This window comes from Sceloporus occidentalis, unplaced genomic scaffold (assembly GCF_023333645.1).
Source record: "Sceloporus occidentalis isolate IW3139 unplaced genomic scaffold, rSceOcc1.0.p SCAF_1, whole genome shotgun sequence".
NCBI classification, from domain to species: domain Eukaryota; kingdom Metazoa; phylum Chordata; class Lepidosauria; order Squamata; family Phrynosomatidae; genus Sceloporus; species Sceloporus occidentalis.
Window position 1 is genome coordinate 190,080,322 of NW_028316981.1, and position 17,644 is coordinate 190,097,965.

At 41.2% G+C, this 17,644-nt stretch overlaps 2 protein-coding genes across 3 annotated transcripts in view; one reads left to right on the forward strand and one right to left on the reverse strand.

The window, feature by feature from the left end:
* Nucleotides 1-725: 725 nt before the first annotated feature.
* Nucleotides 726-8,576, reverse strand: LOC149323139 (small ribosomal subunit protein eS6). Its single transcript, XM_089487824.1, has 6 exons — nucleotides 8,475-8,576; nucleotides 7,577-7,708; nucleotides 5,308-5,518; nucleotides 3,910-4,056; nucleotides 1,870-2,027; nucleotides 726-876 (listed from the first exon to the last, which is right to left on the reverse strand). The coding sequence occupies exons 1-6, from the start codon at nucleotides 8,478-8,480 to the stop codon at nucleotides 781-783; spliced, it is 750 nt and encodes a 249-aa protein (XP_089343950.1). The 5' UTR covers nucleotides 8,481-8,576; the 3' UTR covers nucleotides 726-780.
* LOC149323140 (alkaline ceramidase 2) overlaps nucleotides 8,306-17,644 on the forward strand; it is a 36,380-nt gene continuing 27,041 nt past the window's right edge. Inside the window, exons 1-5 of one of the 2 annotated variants that reach the window (XM_089487814.1) lie at nucleotides 8,306-8,599; nucleotides 11,971-12,023; nucleotides 13,170-13,256; nucleotides 14,786-14,923; nucleotides 16,477-16,608. In XM_089487814.1, coding sequence (XP_089343940.1) covers nucleotides 16,501-16,608 — 108 coding nt within the window. In that variant the 5' untranslated portion in view covers nucleotides 8,306-8,599; nucleotides 11,971-12,023; nucleotides 13,170-13,256; nucleotides 14,786-14,923; nucleotides 16,477-16,500. Of the gene's footprint in view, nucleotides 8,600-11,970; nucleotides 12,024-13,169; nucleotides 13,257-14,785; nucleotides 14,924-15,122; nucleotides 15,209-16,476; nucleotides 16,609-17,644 lie in introns of those variants that run through there. The other variant, XM_089487813.1, reaches the window with a different exon arrangement.

A 17,644-nucleotide genomic window follows, 5' to 3' on the forward strand; every position in this document is an offset into this window, starting at 1 on the left:
TGAAATAGGTGTTACATCTGCAGTAGGGGTTGGCAACTCCAGTGTGGCTTAGAATAAAATGCTTTTCTCCTTTTTATGACTATGCTCTTCCCTCCATCTGCTGGATCTCCATTTCAAATTCCAATAAAGATACATTTCAAGACTAGGGCATGACTATATTTTTGACAATTCAGTATTTCACTGGCTTTCTGTCATTTGTACTTAGGCCCAGAGGAGAAACCAAACTAGCTCAGGGTGATCAGGGAAGCAGCTGGAAGCTACCCCCAGTTCCATCAATTTCAGTAACCTCTTCTCATTCAGAATTTATGGTGGAACACAAGCAAAAGTGTTGTAGGGTAGCTGCAGCCTTACAAGGATCAGGAAACTGGCACAGAACGTAACTTTTACTGTTCCCCTCACTTTTTAATGTGCTGGAGTGACTGCAGAGTCTGCTTGGCACAGGAGATTGTCAATGCAACTAAACTGTACAAAAACACTCAATTCCACTCTCCCATTTAGCTGCAGACATCACTAAAAATAGTGTACAAACAGCCCCAGGAGGCAGTTTACCTTTATGAATAGTATGTAATAGTTTACATAAACTTCAGAGACAATAAAAATGGCCCAAGAAGCACTGAAAAGCAAACTTACATGCCCCTTGTTAGAAAACAGGTCTGCCCCAACCACCAATTTATTTGGCACCCAGTAACAGTATGAAACATTTTTAAAAACCAATGTGAATACAGTTAATATGTCAACTTTAAATTTTATTTCATGTTTTTTATGAACACAGTTCATTGTTTACTTCTGGCTTGATTCAGATTTAGATGTGGAGGCTCTCAACGAAGAAAGTCTACGTCTCTTGGCTATTTGTTCTTGACGTTTTTCCTTTGCCTCCTAAAAAAATGAACAAGCACTACATGTCACCACAAAACAGCATGCTGATTGACTGTAAGATGCTGCCACACGATACAAGCACATTTGGGAAACACGGCCCTATCAGAATTGCTGGACTAGAACTCTGGCCATCCCTCAACATGAGGTATACTAGCTAGGTTAATGGGACATACAGTCTGACAAAATCTACAAATTGCCCACTGGGCTATAAAGTCACAGTCATATATATGAAGTTTTCCCATTTTTTAACCACAATCTGAGTTCTTATTTTTGATTTTGTCAATTCATCAAATGTGGAAGTGCAATTTCATTAGAAAGAGCTTAGACAGTGTCTTCAGCTAAAATCTTAACTTTGAAGACCTTACTTAAAATCAGCTATGAACTTATATACAGCCTTAAGTATATAAGGCCTCAAATTCCTCATTTGCAACAGTTTAGTAAGATTATGTATATGAAATGCTTTCAGTGTTTAACTCGGTGGTTCCCAACCTTCCTAATGCTGCGACCCCTTAATACAGTTCCTCATGTTGTGGTGACCCAAACCCATGAAATTATTTTCATTGCTACTTCATAACTGTAATTAAATAGGTGTTTTCCAATGGTCTTAGGCGATCCCCATGAAAGGGTCATTCGACCCCCAAAGGGGTCCCGACCCACAAGTTGGGAACCACTGGCTTAACTAGTACTGACAAATCTAAATGCTCCATAAAAGTACCACAAGTTATTTTTAGTTGAATGTGCTAAAAGTGAGCAATACAGATCTAATATCTGTTCAAGACTTGCATCAATATTCGTGTATTCATTTTTATATCCTGGATTTTTGTAAAGAAGACTAGGATAGCATACATGATTCTTCTCCAACCAAATTTATGTTCAAATCAGCTCTGGGAGACAAACTGATGTCTAAAGGAAGAAATCTACCTGACCAAGGGATTTCTTAATTCTACTCTACACCATACTGACTCAAACTGTGTTGTACAGAAACAAACATACCTTCATTCTCTTGGCCAGAAGCTTGGCATATTCTGCAGCTTCTTCCTTATTCTTCTGAGTACGTTGCTTTTTTAGAGCAATACGCCTGCGTTTATGCTGCAGAACTCTGGGAGTTACCAAACGCTGGATCTTAGGTGCTTTGGTCCTGGGCTTCTTGCCTAAGCATGCAAAGACAGTATGAATAACAAGATGCCTATCATGAAGTTTAGAACAAGAGTTTACAGTTGAATAGCTGGACTACTTCATTTTTCTTTACCGCTGAAGTCATTTTCAAAACAGTGCCTATGTTGACTCTTGCAGCATGAAGAATCCTCTGGCACCTTAAGGACTATTGTAGTTAATCTTCTCCATCTACAATACCATTTGCAAGCATGTGTACAATATTTATGACTTGAAATTCCAGATATTGTCCCATGCATTTGATCAAGTGGAGCACAAAACAAAAAGCTCACATAATCATAAACTATTTAGTCATAAAAGTGCCACAGAACTGTCCATTGTTTTTTCTCAAGTTAGAGGTTTCCTCTTTGACAAGACTGTCTAGTTGTATCCAACTGTAGGGGGCAGTGCTACTCTCCATTACTTAGCCGAGGGAGGCAGGGTTGTCAGAGACAACACTGTGAACATGTAGCCAATATGACACACAGAATGCTATTAGCTTCCCAGGAAGTGGTACCTATTTATCTACTTGCACTTTTACATGCTTCTGAACTGCAAGGTTGGCAGAAGCTGGGACTAGTGACAGGACCTCACTTCGTCAGGCAGTGCTTGGGTCCCAAACCACAGATCTTGCAATCGTCAGTCTTAACTGCTAGGCCAACCCATCCCTATCTGTTGCTTTTACCAGTGATGAAAAATCTGTCCTGTAAGTACATACACATTGAAAGCACACATTCATTCTGTATTTATTCTCCTCTCCTCCAGAGACAGGACAAAAGAACAAAATAATCAACAGGAAAACACTAAATGATGTACCTTTCTGCAAAGAATGAAGGCATGCATTCCCACCTGCACTATGACAAGAATGTAGAAATGTATAAACTGAGAAAACATTTGACCAAGGAAATAATACACTGGCCAGTGCACATCTTCCTTGCCAATTGCAAAGATATCATTAAACCCGAAAGGGGGTTCAGCTACTCAAGCATTTAAAGACCACACAGCTCTGTCACAAAGCCACAGAAGGTAAGCTTACATCCTGCTATGCATCCAGCATCTGTGTATAAAGAACTTGTCAGGATGCACTGAGCTTGCACATTGAAACAGGATATTCCAGCAGGTGAAATACTCTCATGTGCATGCAATGGTCCATGCATGGAGTCCCTTCTGATACATTCTCAATGTGTGGCTAATAGGAAACCATGGCTAGTTTGCATGGCCATAAAACTCTATTGTTTTTTTAGTGCAGCAGAGAGTTCACTGAAACTTCCTCTATATTAAGACTAGTTATTCCCAGCTTGATGCATCCACGCTCTCTTCAAGCCGAGGTTTAAAGACATTAACTACTCTTGTCTTTATTCTGCTTATTAGCTACAATGACAATAGTGTGATGTTCTGGAGACAAGTACTGTGTTTCCAAGCAGCAACTCAGAACTATTGTGCAGGATCATTAGCGCACATAAAGGTCCACAGCTTGTACTGTAACTATAATTCATCTGAAGCTTTCACATATACACAATGATCTCTAAGCTGCTCAACATACATCCCAAGGAAGACTTTCCTTAAAGTCCTTCCAGTCGTTTTACTCATTTCACCAAATATTTTTTGTCCCTTCACACCTATCATTAAAAGACATATACATGTACTTTGTATACTATTATGTATAGATTATTTATAGTATTCTTCATGGATTTAAAGAGCTGGCTAGAAAATAAAATTAAGCCAGATGGCTCCAGTCCAGTTTTTCCCCACCCCAAAACCAATCTGCTTCCATTTCTGTGAAATGATACTGCACAGTCTAAGTATCTGACCACTATCTGATTTAATAGATAGATTAATATTGTTTAGAAATGTACAGTTTTTTTCCCTTTGTTTTCCTACCTTCCTTGTTCAATGGTTTTCTCACAACATACTGACGAACATCATCTTCTTTAGAGAGATTAAACAGCTTTCGGATTTTGCTAGCCCTCTTGGGACCAAGTCGACGAGGCACAGTGGTGTCAGTCAGCCCTGGAATATCTTTCTCACCTTGACAAGTTGCCAGACAAAATCAGTATTATTTTCAACAAGAACCACACTCATAATATTACACATTGAGATTCCAGCATTTTCGATGCCATGCATTACAAAACCAAGTGTCGTAAGGCAAGGCAAATAGAAATGCGAGCCACCCAGTTTCTTCATTACTCTCATTATTTTCTAGCCTCTAGTGCAGACAATGACATGTATATTATTTCCTACAACCTAGTTTCTTTTCCTCACTTCACTGGCCGCAAATACAATCATTTCCACTCCTAGTCAATGAAAGTTTAATTATGTACATTTGAAGCCATGCTGCCCTCAAGATCAACCTTTTTCAACCTTTACTCTTCCAATTATTTTGGGTATTTGCTCTATAAGCAGATCTTACAATTGTCTTATAATTCTCTAAGATAATGGAGGCTCCCCTGAAGAGAAAGAGAAATGACTGTGCCTCTCTTTGTATACCTCTGACATACATTCATCTCTATAATTGTGTTTTCCACCCCTTAAGTAAATTAAGGACATTTTCAGTCTTGTGTCTACCAGCATCTTGGATTATGACCAAAAGACAATCTACTGTGAAGATAATACAGCATGCATGGGATTTGTTCCCATTGATACATGTTACGAAAAACAGAAATCAATAAAAACTGCTTTCTTTAATGAGAAGCACTATTGGAGGCAACCTCAAAGCTGGATACAAATGACCAAGAAATTCTACCAGAAGACAGCCTTGTGAGGTAAATGGAGTCCTTTTGTTTCTAAAATATCTCCTCACATCTGCTTGTTAGCAAATTTGTAAGAACAAGCTGCCCACCAAACAGTTCCATTCTAGTTAATCCCAAAAACAGATACCAATTTGCTGATGCAAATGGATTATCTGAACACATTTTACAATGGTCACTACAAAGCTGTTCACCAGGCAGTACACCAGATCATCACCTAGAAACAGGGTGAAGATCACATGGCTGGAAGTAGCAACTTCTCATATTTACAATGTATTAGCATGAATTCTTGAGCATCCTAATAAACTGCAATTCACGTATAAGAACTTTTTTTTATTCATGATGTGTAAAATACCACAGTTAATCTGATATAAAAATAACAGCCAGCACAGATCCCATAAAGAGTCATGGGTAAACTCAACATTGCCACTTGCAAGAAAGCACAGCTTCCAAATGACCATTGCAAGAAATGTGTGCAACTCTTAACAGATTTAGCTAGTCACGTCTTGTCATTTTAGATAGAAAAACTCACCTTTCTTTACAATGACCAGATTCAAGACACTTAAGTTAGCATCAACAATGCAACCGCGAACAGATTTGCGTTTCCGTTCTCCGGTTCTCCTGGGACGATAGCACGAGTGACCCTTACTGAGTAGCAGGCGGACACGTCCATGAGTCAGGACCCCTTGCTTCATGGGGAAGCCTTGCTTGTCATTGCCACCACTGATGCGGACAACATATCCCTGAAACAAAGAGGAACTTAGACCTCACTCTCAGTAACACTTTTAAACAAATGACTGCATTTTCTTACTTGCCCTATGTGCAGATAATCTGTTTCCTAAATATCATTTGGGTTATTTTGGCAGAAGCCATAAGCCTGCTTTGTTTGAACATCAAGCATTAGATTATCTCTGGATTTCATTTCAAAAATATTCTAACCAGGTCTGTGAGAACATTAGTTTTTAATTATTTCAAATATTAGAAATAAGCAAATATGTCATGTATGCAGAGACATCCTCAGTTACGACAAAGCTAATTCAGGTTATTATTGTAAAGACCCATTTTCAAAACATCTCTACAAAACCTCACCAGTTTTTCCCTCTCATGTACTTATCTGGAATTTCATCAACCATAATTCAATTTGCAATTTATTGAAGATAAAGCTCTAGTTAAACAAGACACCATTCTGCACAGGAAAAAAACTTTCTATATTGAACCTACCTGCACAAAACCTCTACAAAACTTTTGTATATTTTTATGATAACTTATATTGTTTTATATAGATGATTTTAGCTGTTAATTAAATGTTACATATTCCCAATGTACCTGGGAGTAATACCACTGACTACAAGTTCTCCTTTCTTTACTGGAAACTTGTCATGGAGTAGGAGCCAGCGATTTGTGGACCAGATCCATCGCTTTGAGTAACATTGTTCTAGAACACAGCAACAAGCTCTGCAAGCACTGCAATGGAAGCCCAGGAGTGGCAAGTAAGTCAGCTTTCAAGGAAACAAAACTACAAGTGCTGCTCATCAAACCAGAGGAACACTTGATGTTTTAAAGATATAAGAATTCCCTTCAACCAACTTTTAAACCCACTACTATCATGTCACGGAGTGTGAATTACTATCATTTTAACCTGTTTGAGTGAAGTAAATACCCCCCCCACACACACACACACACTTCTTTCCACGTTTTTGACTTACAGCAACCCTAAAGCAAACCTATCATGGGGTTCTCTTGGCAACTTACCATGGCCATCCTCTAAAGATGAGAGTGTGTGACGTGCCCAAGTTCACCCAAGAGGTTTATACAGTTGAACTGGGATTTGAACCCTGGTCTCCAGTCGTAGTCCAAGACTCTAAACTTTATACCACACTGGTTTCACTAGATCTTAATTTTTTCAAGTCCTAGTCCATTTCTCAAACAAATGCACTGCATTGGCCTAACAGGGCCATTAAGACAAGCACATCTTTGGCCTTTCTTAATAGCCTCCAATCTTACTGTGGCAATGAAGACATTGTCACCACAAAAATCCAAAACCTTGTCGGGAGAGAAAAGCAGGAGCTCAATGCTAAAGTTCAATCCCTACATGCATAAGTTCCCAGGTCCTGCCCCTGGTGCTTCTGTCTGACTAAAGTCTGCAAATCCACTGCCAGCCACGAATACTGAACTAGACAGACCAATGAAACTTGGTTTTCCCAATCATAAGGTTCCCTCAAATCAACTAATTCTTCCCAACAGGAATTCAAGGCAATCACAAGTGTTGCACATTTTGCACTGCTAGGGCCTGGGCTCCCTAAATCTAAGGGCGCATCTACACTTTAGAAATAATCCAATTTGATACTGCTGTAACTGCCATGGCACCATCCTACAGAACCCTGGGATTAGTAGTTTTGTATGATCCTGTGGCAGAGAAGGCTTTAAATAAACTCTTTTTGGAAGAGTGTGAGCTCTTGGTTGGACTATGAGCCTCAGTGGTCAGGAAGGGATTGGAACGCCTTGGCCAAAGCCTCTGAATATTTGTGTGTGATCTTTACTTCCTATCTAGATCAATCAATCCAACTACATGCCTACTTTTTCAACTGTATTGTTCTTTAATTTGCTGTTAGCTGCATAGAGTCCCTATGTTAGGTGAAAAGCAGGGAATAATAATAATAATAATAATAATGCCCAGGTAGATATGTCTGAGCTAATATTTTGGCTCTCCCAACACCAGGAACCCATCCATAGGATGGAACCGTGGGTGGATGAAATGGCATCAAGCTGTGTTATTTCTTCAGTCTGGTGTGTTGCCTTACCTTCCACTCCTCGCCCAGAGCATCCGCGGAGACCTCCGCCGTCATCCGCTTCTCATAGAAGGTGCGGAGCTTGCGCTCATCGTCCACTTCAATGAGCTTCTGGCAGCCAGCGGCCGGGAAGGAGATGTTCAGCTGGAATCCAAGCACCGACAAAGGAGGGAAAATTAGCAAACAGGAATCAGCAGCATTTCCCCCACAACACTAAAGGTGACAGCCACCCAGTCCTCCAGCTGCGGTTATGGCATCAGGCTCCCCGGGGAAAGCAAAGGGCAGGGACACTTGGCTGGCTCAAGTGTGCAAAAACCCAGTGGGCGACACTAGGCAAGTCACTCACTCTCAGCCTCAGGGGACGGCAATGGCAACCCCCCTCTGAAGAAATCCACCAAGAAAACCCTCTAACAGGTTTGCCTTAGGTTTCTCTTGAGTCAGAAACTACTTGAAGGCACACAACAAGGCAACCCTATCAAGGGGTTTTCTTGGCCAGACTGGTTCACTGTGGGTTTGCCTTTGCCTTCCTCTGAGGCTAAGGGAGTGTGACTTGCACTAGGACACCCAGCTGAGGAGGGATTCAAACGCTGGTCTCCAGAGTCATAGCCCAACACTCAAACCATGCTGGTCCTGGACCACTGGGAGAATGGGAAAGGAAAGCATGCAGGCAGGCGAGTGAGCTCTGGCGCATGCGCAGCACTGCAGACTGTTGGCAGCAGCCTCTGCTCCAACAATCTTCCCTTCTCGCCCGGCTCCCTCTCCGCAATCCGTCTCAATCCGTCGCGGGGGCGTCGTTCGTTGAACCAAGGCCTGCCCCACCGCATCCTCCCCGAAGCCTCCTCCCCAGCAATGCCACTATTTCTAGGGCCCGGACGAAGCCGTCGCCAACAGCGCCCACTTCTTCCTTTACCTTCATGGCAGCGACGCGCCCGATCGCTTCGGATCCGCCACGGGAAAGAGGCCGCACTTCCGCCCAGCCGGAAGTCGGAGAGAGGGAGCTCTCGCGAGACTGGAAAGGAGAAAAGCGAGATATAGGTCTGCTAACTTATCGCTTTAAATGCGGTCCCTGCCTCCCGTTGCATTTTGGGGTTTGTAGTTTAGGGAGCGGCGTTTAGACTATACAGCCAGAGAACTCTTAAGCCACACTGGACTACAAAGCCGAAAGTCGGACTCCGCGAGGCTCTCGCGAGACTGGAAGGGAAAAACGCGATATATATAAAAACAATAACAAAAATAATTTGTCACTCAGCTATTTTCCTATCTCTATCTTTTCTAAGAGAGCGATAGAGATAGGAATATATATGAGTTAGAGATAGGAAAAGAATAGAGTGACAATTTTGTCTTTGAAAGCAAACGTTGCTGTTCTTTGCCCTTTTCTGACTGCCTCCACACTGTAGAAATAATGCACTTTGACACCACTTTAACTGCCACAGCTCAATGCGATGGAATTCTGGGATTTGTAGTTTCGTGCCAGGGAGCTCTGGTGCCACAAAGATCTACACATCCCAGGATTCCATAGCACTGAGCCATGCAAGTTAAAACAGTATCAAACTGCATTATTTTTGCTGCCAGGCAGCAGCTTCTCTCTTCCCTTCCTCATGTTTTATTGGGATGTTTTACTTATCTTTCTTTGCAACAACAACAACAACCAATGTCAATTAAAAATGATTTAATGCTGTTTTGTGTAGTAATTTAATTTTTTTTTAAATCTGTGAAGCTTTTTGATAGACTTTTAAGGCTGCATCTGCACTGCAAAATTAATGCAGTTTGACACTGGTTTAACTGCCATGGCTCCATCCTATGGAACCCTAGGATTTGTAGTTTGTTGTGGCACCAGAGGTCTCTCTCAGGGAAGGCTAAATACCTCACAAAGGCCTGTTACAGACTGCCAAAATAAAGCTGCTTCGGGTCTCTTTGGAGTTATGCTTTTTAAATGATACATGCACCCTAAGAATCCGGAAGCTGCACCAAAGCTGCACTCCAGTGCTTAGGAATGGAGTGTGGCTTTGGCGCGACCTCCAGACTCTTAGGACCCATGCATCATTTAAATAGCATACCTCCAAAGAGATCCAAAGCAGCTTTATTTTGGCAGTCTGTAACAGGCCAAAGCTACAAATCCCTAAATTCCATAGCATTGAGCCATAGCAGTTAAAGTGGTGTCAAAGTGAATTATTTCTACAATGCAGATGCAGCAAACAACAAGAAGAAGGACAACCTCCCCTCCCTGAAATAAAGGATAGGAAAGAAAGAAAAGGGTGGGGAAATACAGCAAGAAAAGGAAAGAGAAGAAACAGAAAGAAAGAACATAAAAATTACTTCACATCTTCACACCAGTGGTTACTAACATATGTTATAGTCTTTAAAAAAAGCTTTTGATGCTTCTCTCAAACATCATACCTGCACAGAAAGTTGAACAGTAGGGCATCTATTGGAAAAGAAGGACATCTAGTCACCCCAGACTGGCATCACTGGCATCACGAGGATGGTGCTACCCCATTGTGGTAACTCATGTTGTCACACACACACACAACATGTAACCATCCCACATCTCCAGTGAGTAGGAGCTGCTGGCGGAAGTGGGGATCCAGTCTTGGTTGCCTTCCTCCATTCATGGAGCAAAGACAGAAGAAGGAGAGAGGTCCCAACTAAACATTAGGGAGAATTTCCTGACCATAAGAGCTGTTTGACAGTGGGCTTAGTAAACTGCCTCAGAAGATGATGGGCTCCAAATGTTTGCTGGTAGGTTTTTAAAATACAGGTTAGGTGGAATACCCTTCAACACAGATGAAAACAGGGACACATGTGGCCAAGCAGCTCCAGAGTGTGGTTAAGATGGCAAAGGTTATTAATGAGAAAGAACACACAAGCTAAGAGAGGCTGCCACAGTTTGCTTTTGCCTGAGTCTATTAGAAAGGGCAAGGTTTCCTCTCTTCTCCTCAATGCAACTGAGTTAACTGAGTACAGTACAAACTACTTTTGCATTTCAAACTCTATTTGTAGCAGCTGGGGATAAAAGGGGGAAGAGAGAAACTGGAACATTTTAAAAGCAGCTGGAAAAGTGAGGTGACACATTATTAATCAGGACTTTTTCTGCCAAACTGGGACAGTTGGGTGGGTATGACCATTTCTTAAGAATTCTTTAGCTGAGGATTTTCTGCATTGGCAGAGGGATGAACTTCCAGTTCTACAATTCTATGACTCTGGTTCTAGTTATAAGACTTTGGAAACAGGTAATGGAAAGTGCCTAAGGCTTTGGAACATGACGGAGTAGGCAATACTAAATAGATAGTATTGCTATGAGGCAGCTTGCTATCTTTCACAAATTAAGATCATTTTCTGTTTACTCTTGCAAATACTACCACTTCTGTTACTGTTATGAACAGTTCCTTATCTTTCTTCCTTTGACAGCCTAGCAAAACTCACTCTGCCAGCCAGGTTTAGAATGAAAGCTGGTGTCATTGAGTAGTTTGAGTGTTGGACTATGACTCTATAACTGGGTTTAGCTCCTCACTCAGCTACGGAAACCCACTGGATGATGTTGGACAAGTCACATACTCTCAGCCACTGAGGAAGGCAATGGCAAAACCTCTCTAAAGAAATCCTGCCAAGAAAACCCTGTGATAGGTTCACTTTAGGGTTGCCGTGATTGAGAAACTATGTGAAGGCACCACAACAACAATATTCTGGGTTTAAATACGCACAGATGGCTTCTCTCACAAGATTTTCCATTAAATTAAGAAGAATGAAAAGCTGGGGAAACAAGAGAGGGCTATAAGATCTACAAATAGAGGACAGAGTTGTCTAAAGCTTCAGTAAAATTCAGTGAATAAGGCAGGGTGAATGCATGCTAAAAGCCATTTGGAATCACAATCAGAGTAGTGTTTGACGCATTACCGGTACTGATCTAAAAACTGTCACAGTATGTTATGTGCAAAGAAATTTCTGGTTTTCCTTTGCAATGATCTCGTTCATTTGACTCTGTTGTGATGTTTTTCATCTTCTGGACAGCATCTTCCCATAAATACTTCCTGTGGATTAGTTGTACAGCTAATCATACAAAAGAAACATAACCCTGCAGGCAACAGGAAGCGTCCCTCTGATGAGTCTATTTGTCCAGCAAGTACAGTGACCTGTTCTTTGCCAGGAGCATGTCACATCCATTAAGAAAAACGCCTTTCTCAAAGTCAGATAATAACAATGCATTTATATTCCCTTCCATTACTCCTGTTCACAGCTTTAGGTGGCATTTGTTTCTTGTAGTTCACCTAAAATATTGAAGCAGGGTGATTGGAACTGAAGAAGCATTAAAAATGTTGAGCCATCTTATAAAATAAGTTACCTGCATTTTGTGAATTGGTATATTAGATAGGCAATGGCATGATAAATACGTCTCTTTTATATGCTAGGAGGAGATAACCATTAAGCACTGAGTGGAGAGAGACCCTAAATCAAGATATTGGTAAGTATAAAAAGGCACCCATTTACTTTAAAAGTATTGACATTTTAAATAGTTCTGTATTCTTACTCTTAGTTAAAAATCAGCCTTAGCTTTTTTTGATTTTTTCAGCCTATGTGGCCATCTTCTAGCAGAGTTTATTCCTGATGTTTTGCCAGTATCTATGGCTGGCATCTTCAGAGAATGCATTTTCTGAAGATGCCAGCCAGAGATGCTGGCGAAACACCAGGAATAAACTCTGCTAGAAGATGGCCACATAGCCCAAAAACTCACAAAAAACTATGGATGCCGGCCATGAAAGCCTTCGACTTCACACCAGCCTTAGCTATTCAGCACTTTGTCTTGAAGGCAGTAGGAACCTCATTTGTTGTTCTTAGTAAAATATTTTAGGCTGGTTCTTCATTGGAGGTAGAAAGTTTCCTTATCTACATTAAGCAATTTAAAGAAGGACACTTGAACCTGTGGCTAAACAAGGTACAAGCATTTATATCTTTCCATTCCGCATAATACGTATAAGCATAACCTTGAAAGCCCTTTTATAGTTTGATAAGCTGCCAACTTCTGGATCAGGGAAATGTGCCCCATTCAACTCACCAGGCTTACTTTTAAGTAAATTTTCCAGGATGCACTTACTGAAAATGTATCTCATACCAAAAATACTAAAAACATAAATGACAATTCAATCTCTTTAGAAAATCCCTATAAATTAGGATGGCTGGGTTTTTCATTTTGTTTTAAAGGGGAAAACTGCTCAGTAAGAATTCATAATATTGCAGCTGTGGTGGCCAGAGGCAAATAAAAGGATAAGGTTCCAATATCTTTTCCTAGTTGTGCAGATATCTGATATTTCACTTTCACAGCTTTTAAAGAGATTTGTCCCAAGAGAATTTAGGCCACACCATGCTTGCTAGCCTTTAAGGTGCCATGAGCTTTTCATTATGTTTGCTAGCTACAAGCATAGCATTAAAAACAACAACTGTGTCTGGGTATCCATTTCTTCCATTGAAAAGGTTCACAAGGGGAAGATGTATGTACATTCATATTGTGTTGAAAGTGATTTAAAAATAAATTAGTCAATACAGAGTTCCAAATACATTTATTTGGTTTTTCAGTATTTTAACAATTGTTTTTTCTCTTGGTTACCGCCAGAAAATACCTGAATTAAAAAGAAGAAAAATTCCCCAAACATTAAAGCTTGGTTAAAATTGGTTAAAAAACCATGGCTGATCTGAAAAGGTAAAGGATATATATTTGAGGGTTATTTCTGTTTTTGGTTGGCAGTAACTTGCAGAAGGCATTGAAAAAGTGCCCCAACAAGTTGTCTATGTGTGCATGTGCCCTTCATGTAGTGTTCCCAGGCGTCCCTTGTTACAAGAAATGCTCTTTATTTTACAGCTGGAAAGTGTGTCCCTTCTAGTCTAGAGCTAGTAGATATCCCTTATTATTGGAGATGTCCCCTATGTGAGGGTTGGAAAGTGTTTCCATTTATATAGACAGAGCAGGAAGCCAAAAATGTCAGTATTTTGGGATGTGAGCTCTTTTGAAAAGACAGAAATGAGTGCATTGTTTATGAACATGGCCAATATGTTTATTTTATGGAAAAATACATGGCTAAATTGACTGAAATCAATACTTTAATCTGGTATTTGGGTAGAACACAGACTTCCAGATTGTCACCTCTGTATGCCATGATTTTTCATTGTCTCTCACTGCTATTTTGAAAATTTGGCAGCAGTACTCTCAACTTACTTCTCAATTTATGGCAACTCCATAAATTTAATTGGCATTTCTTAGGCAAGGAATATGTAGAGGTGGATTGCCATTGCCTTCCTCTGAAATACAGGCTACAGCATCTTGTATTCCTTGGTAGTCTCCCATCTGTGCACTAACTAAACCTAACCCTGATTAGCTTTCTAGGGCTGCATCCACACTGAAGAAATAATCTGGTTTGACACCACTTAACTGCCATGGAATTCTGGGAATAGTAAATTGTTGTGGCACCAGAGTCTCTGCTTGGCCATGAGAATCTCTGCTTGGCCACAAGAACACATTGTATGACCTTGGGCAAATCACACTCTCTCAGCCTCAGAGGAAGGCAGTGGCAACCCCCGGGATGACCAGATATCATAACTACAAAGAAGGACAAGGGACTGTTTGTCAATGCATGCTTCTTAGTCCTTCTCAAAAGGAAGGACATTTTGGAATTCTTCCTGGACATTAGGTTGAAATGCAGAACATGGCCTGGAAAAGGAGGATGTCTGTTCATTCTGGGCAGCAGCCTCAACCAAGGAAGACAGGTTTCTTGAGCTTGCAAGACCTGAACTGGGTTGTGGATGCTCACTGGGCCTCTGGTCACTCCCTGGACTTGGCAATTTGGCAGCTAAGAAGAACCACCAAGTGGAAATCAACCAATAAATAAAAGAACTCAAGAAACCAACAACACAGACATGCATTTGAAAGACAGGCTCTTGGAGGAGGTTGATCCTGGGCAGGGAGACCAGGCATGTCCTCCTTTTCCAGGGCATGTCCTACATTTCAGCCTCCTGTCCAGGAGGACTTCTAAAACGTCCTCCATTTTGAGCATGACTAAGAAGCATGAATATATGTTTCTATGAGTGTTTTTAGCTTTTCTTTGGTAATTTCCTATATTTCCTTCAATGGCTTCCAGTTTCAGCAGGACTACGAAGGATACCTTTAATATTTCTATGAGTGTTTTGAGCTTTTATTTGGTCATGTCTTCCATTTTTAAAAAATACATTTTGCAGGCTCTTGGAAAGGTTCGATCCTGGGCAGGGTGACCAGACACCCTTCTTTTTCAGGACACATCCTCTATTTCAGCCTCCTTCCAGGAGGAACTCCGAAAGGTCCTCCATTTTGAACAGGACTAGGAAGCATGAATTTATGTGAGTATTTTGGGCTTTTCTTTAGTCATTTCCCCCATTTTTCTTGGAATGTCCTCTCTTTTGAGCAGGACTAAGAAGCATGAATTTAATATATGATTATTTTTAGCTTTTGTTAGGTTATTTCCTCAATTTTCCTGAAATGCATTCTTTTTGAGCAGGATTAAGGAGAATGAATCTAATACAGTATGAGTGTTTTGAACTTTGGTTTGGCCATGGCCCTGCCCTCAATTCTCCTGAATGTCTTCCCTTTCGAGCAGGACCAAGAAGCATGCATCTAATAATTCTGTGAGTGTGCTGAGCTTTGATTTGGTCATTCCCTGCATTTTTTCCTGAATGTCCTCCCTTTTGAAGAGGACTAAGCATGAATTTAATAGTTATATGATTGTTTTTAGCTTTTGTTTGGGCATGTCTTCCATTTTTCCTGAATGTGCAAGAAGTATGCATGTACATTTCATATGAGTGTTTTGAGCTTTGATTTGGCCATTCCCTCAATTTTTCTTAAATGCCCTCCTTTTGAGCAGGACTAAGAAACATGAATTTAATATTTCTGTGATTGTTTTTAGCTTTTTTTTTTTTTTGGTCCCTCCATTTTCCCTCAATGTCCTCCCTTCTGAGGACTGAGGAATACCCATGTATTATTTCTAGGAGTGTTTTCAGCTTGATTTGGTCATGTCCTCCATTTTTTTCTGAACGTCCTTCTCCCTTTTGAGCATGAATTTACATTTCATATGAGCGTTTTGAGTTTTGATTTGGTCATGCTCTACATTTTTTTCCTGAATGAGCAAGACTAAGAAGTACGAATATATTATTTCATAGGAGCGTTTTGAGCTTTGATTTGGTCGTGGCCTCCATTTTCCCCGAACGTCCTCCCTTTTGAACAGAACTAAAGAAGCATGAATGTAATATTCATATTACTGTGTTTAGCATTTCTTTGGTCATGTCCCCCAGTTCTACTGAACGTCCTCCCTTTTGAGCAAGACCAAGAAGCATGCATGGAATGTTTCTAGGAGTGTGTGGGGAGCTTTGATTTGGTCCTTCCCTCCATTTTTTCCCTCCCTCCCTTTTGAGCAGGACTAAGGAGCATGCATGTAACACTGTATTTCTAGGAGTGTGTGGAGCTTTTCTCTGGCCAGGTCCTCCTCCCTTTTGCCCTGGCCTAGTGTTCCCCTTCTTTTTTTTACCCTGCCTTGCCCTTCTTGGGCCAAGGAAGGGGGAGCAGAAAGAAGGCAAAAGAGAGAGAGGTGCCTGTGTGGAGTGAGTAGTGCGTAAAAGCGCGCAGGCGCAAGCAAAAAGAGGAGGAGAAGGAGGAGGAGAGCATCCCTGGCCAAGCCTCTAGCTGGCTTAAAGGGGAGGGAGGACCCAGTCCTCTGTCCAACAGGAGCAGAGCAGCCCAGGGGACAAAGGGGGAGCCTGCCTGACCCCTAACAGGATCCCCAAGAAAGCCAGGACCAGGGGCGCCTGGTGCACCTTTTTGTGCCAAGGGTGCCTTCCCTTCCTCCCTGCCTCTCCTCCTTGGCACTGTTTTGTCCTCTTTCTTTTCCCCCTCTCTAAAGGCTGGGCAGGATCAGGACCTGGGCATGGCTGCCCTCCACCTCTGGGACCACCTGAAGGCTGGCAGCTCCGAGCTGGACTGGTGCGAGGATAACTACACCATCGTGCCCACCATCGCCGAGTTTTACAACACGGTGGGTACCTACCTGCTGGATGTGCCCTAGCCATTTCATGCACATATTATTGTTGCTGTTGTTGTTGATAAAAAAAGATAATTCTGTGCAGGGAAGAAAGTTTGTGTACACTGGGCTCTCAGGGATGCTGCTTGGGACCCAAAGGGTTTGGGATTTTATTATTATTATTATTATTATTATTATCATCAGGAAGACCTATCTTGGCACACACACACATATATGAGAACAAACAAAACGAGAACCGTGCATTTACATTTCATAACACAACCCAAAAAACAGGGAGGAACTAACAATGCACCCAAAGCTGTGATATGTCAGCTAAATGCTATATATATATATATATAGAGAGAGAGAGAGAGAGAGAGTAAATAAATAAAACCACCACTTAAACGTGGACAAGGCTAAATTATATTTTAGAACAATGAAGAGATTACTGAGAAACATGAAACACATAATACAAAATACTGTGTAAAAAAGGTAAATCAAACTTATTTTCACAAGTTCTTATAACCTCTGCTGCAGGAAACATTTACAGTGTATTGTGTGTGTGTGTGTGTATAGCACAGCTTGGTACTTATATGAATAAATATCTGTAAGCCACTCTGAGAGTCTTTAGGGCTGAAGAGCGGGTATAAATACCGTAAATAAAACAAACATCTATCTATCTATCTATCTATCTATCTATCTATCTATCTATCTCCTTGGGGATGGGACCCCAGAGGCAGGCTTGGAGTCTTCCTTTTCCAAAATGCTGGGCACCAGGTTGGTTTTTTGTTATTATTATTATTATTGAATTTTGGAATACCAGCGTTTGCATCCTTATTGGGTGCCTTCAAATTGGCTGAGGTCCAAAACACACTCCAGAAATAATCCAGTTTGAGACTGCTTTAACTGCCCTGGCTCAGTGCTAGGAAAACCTGGGAATTGTAGTTTCTTGTGGCACCAGAGCTCTCTGACAGAGAAGGCTCAGAAAATGACAGTTCCTAGAATTCCCTAGCATTGAGCTAGGGCTGTTAAAACGGTTTCAAACTGGATT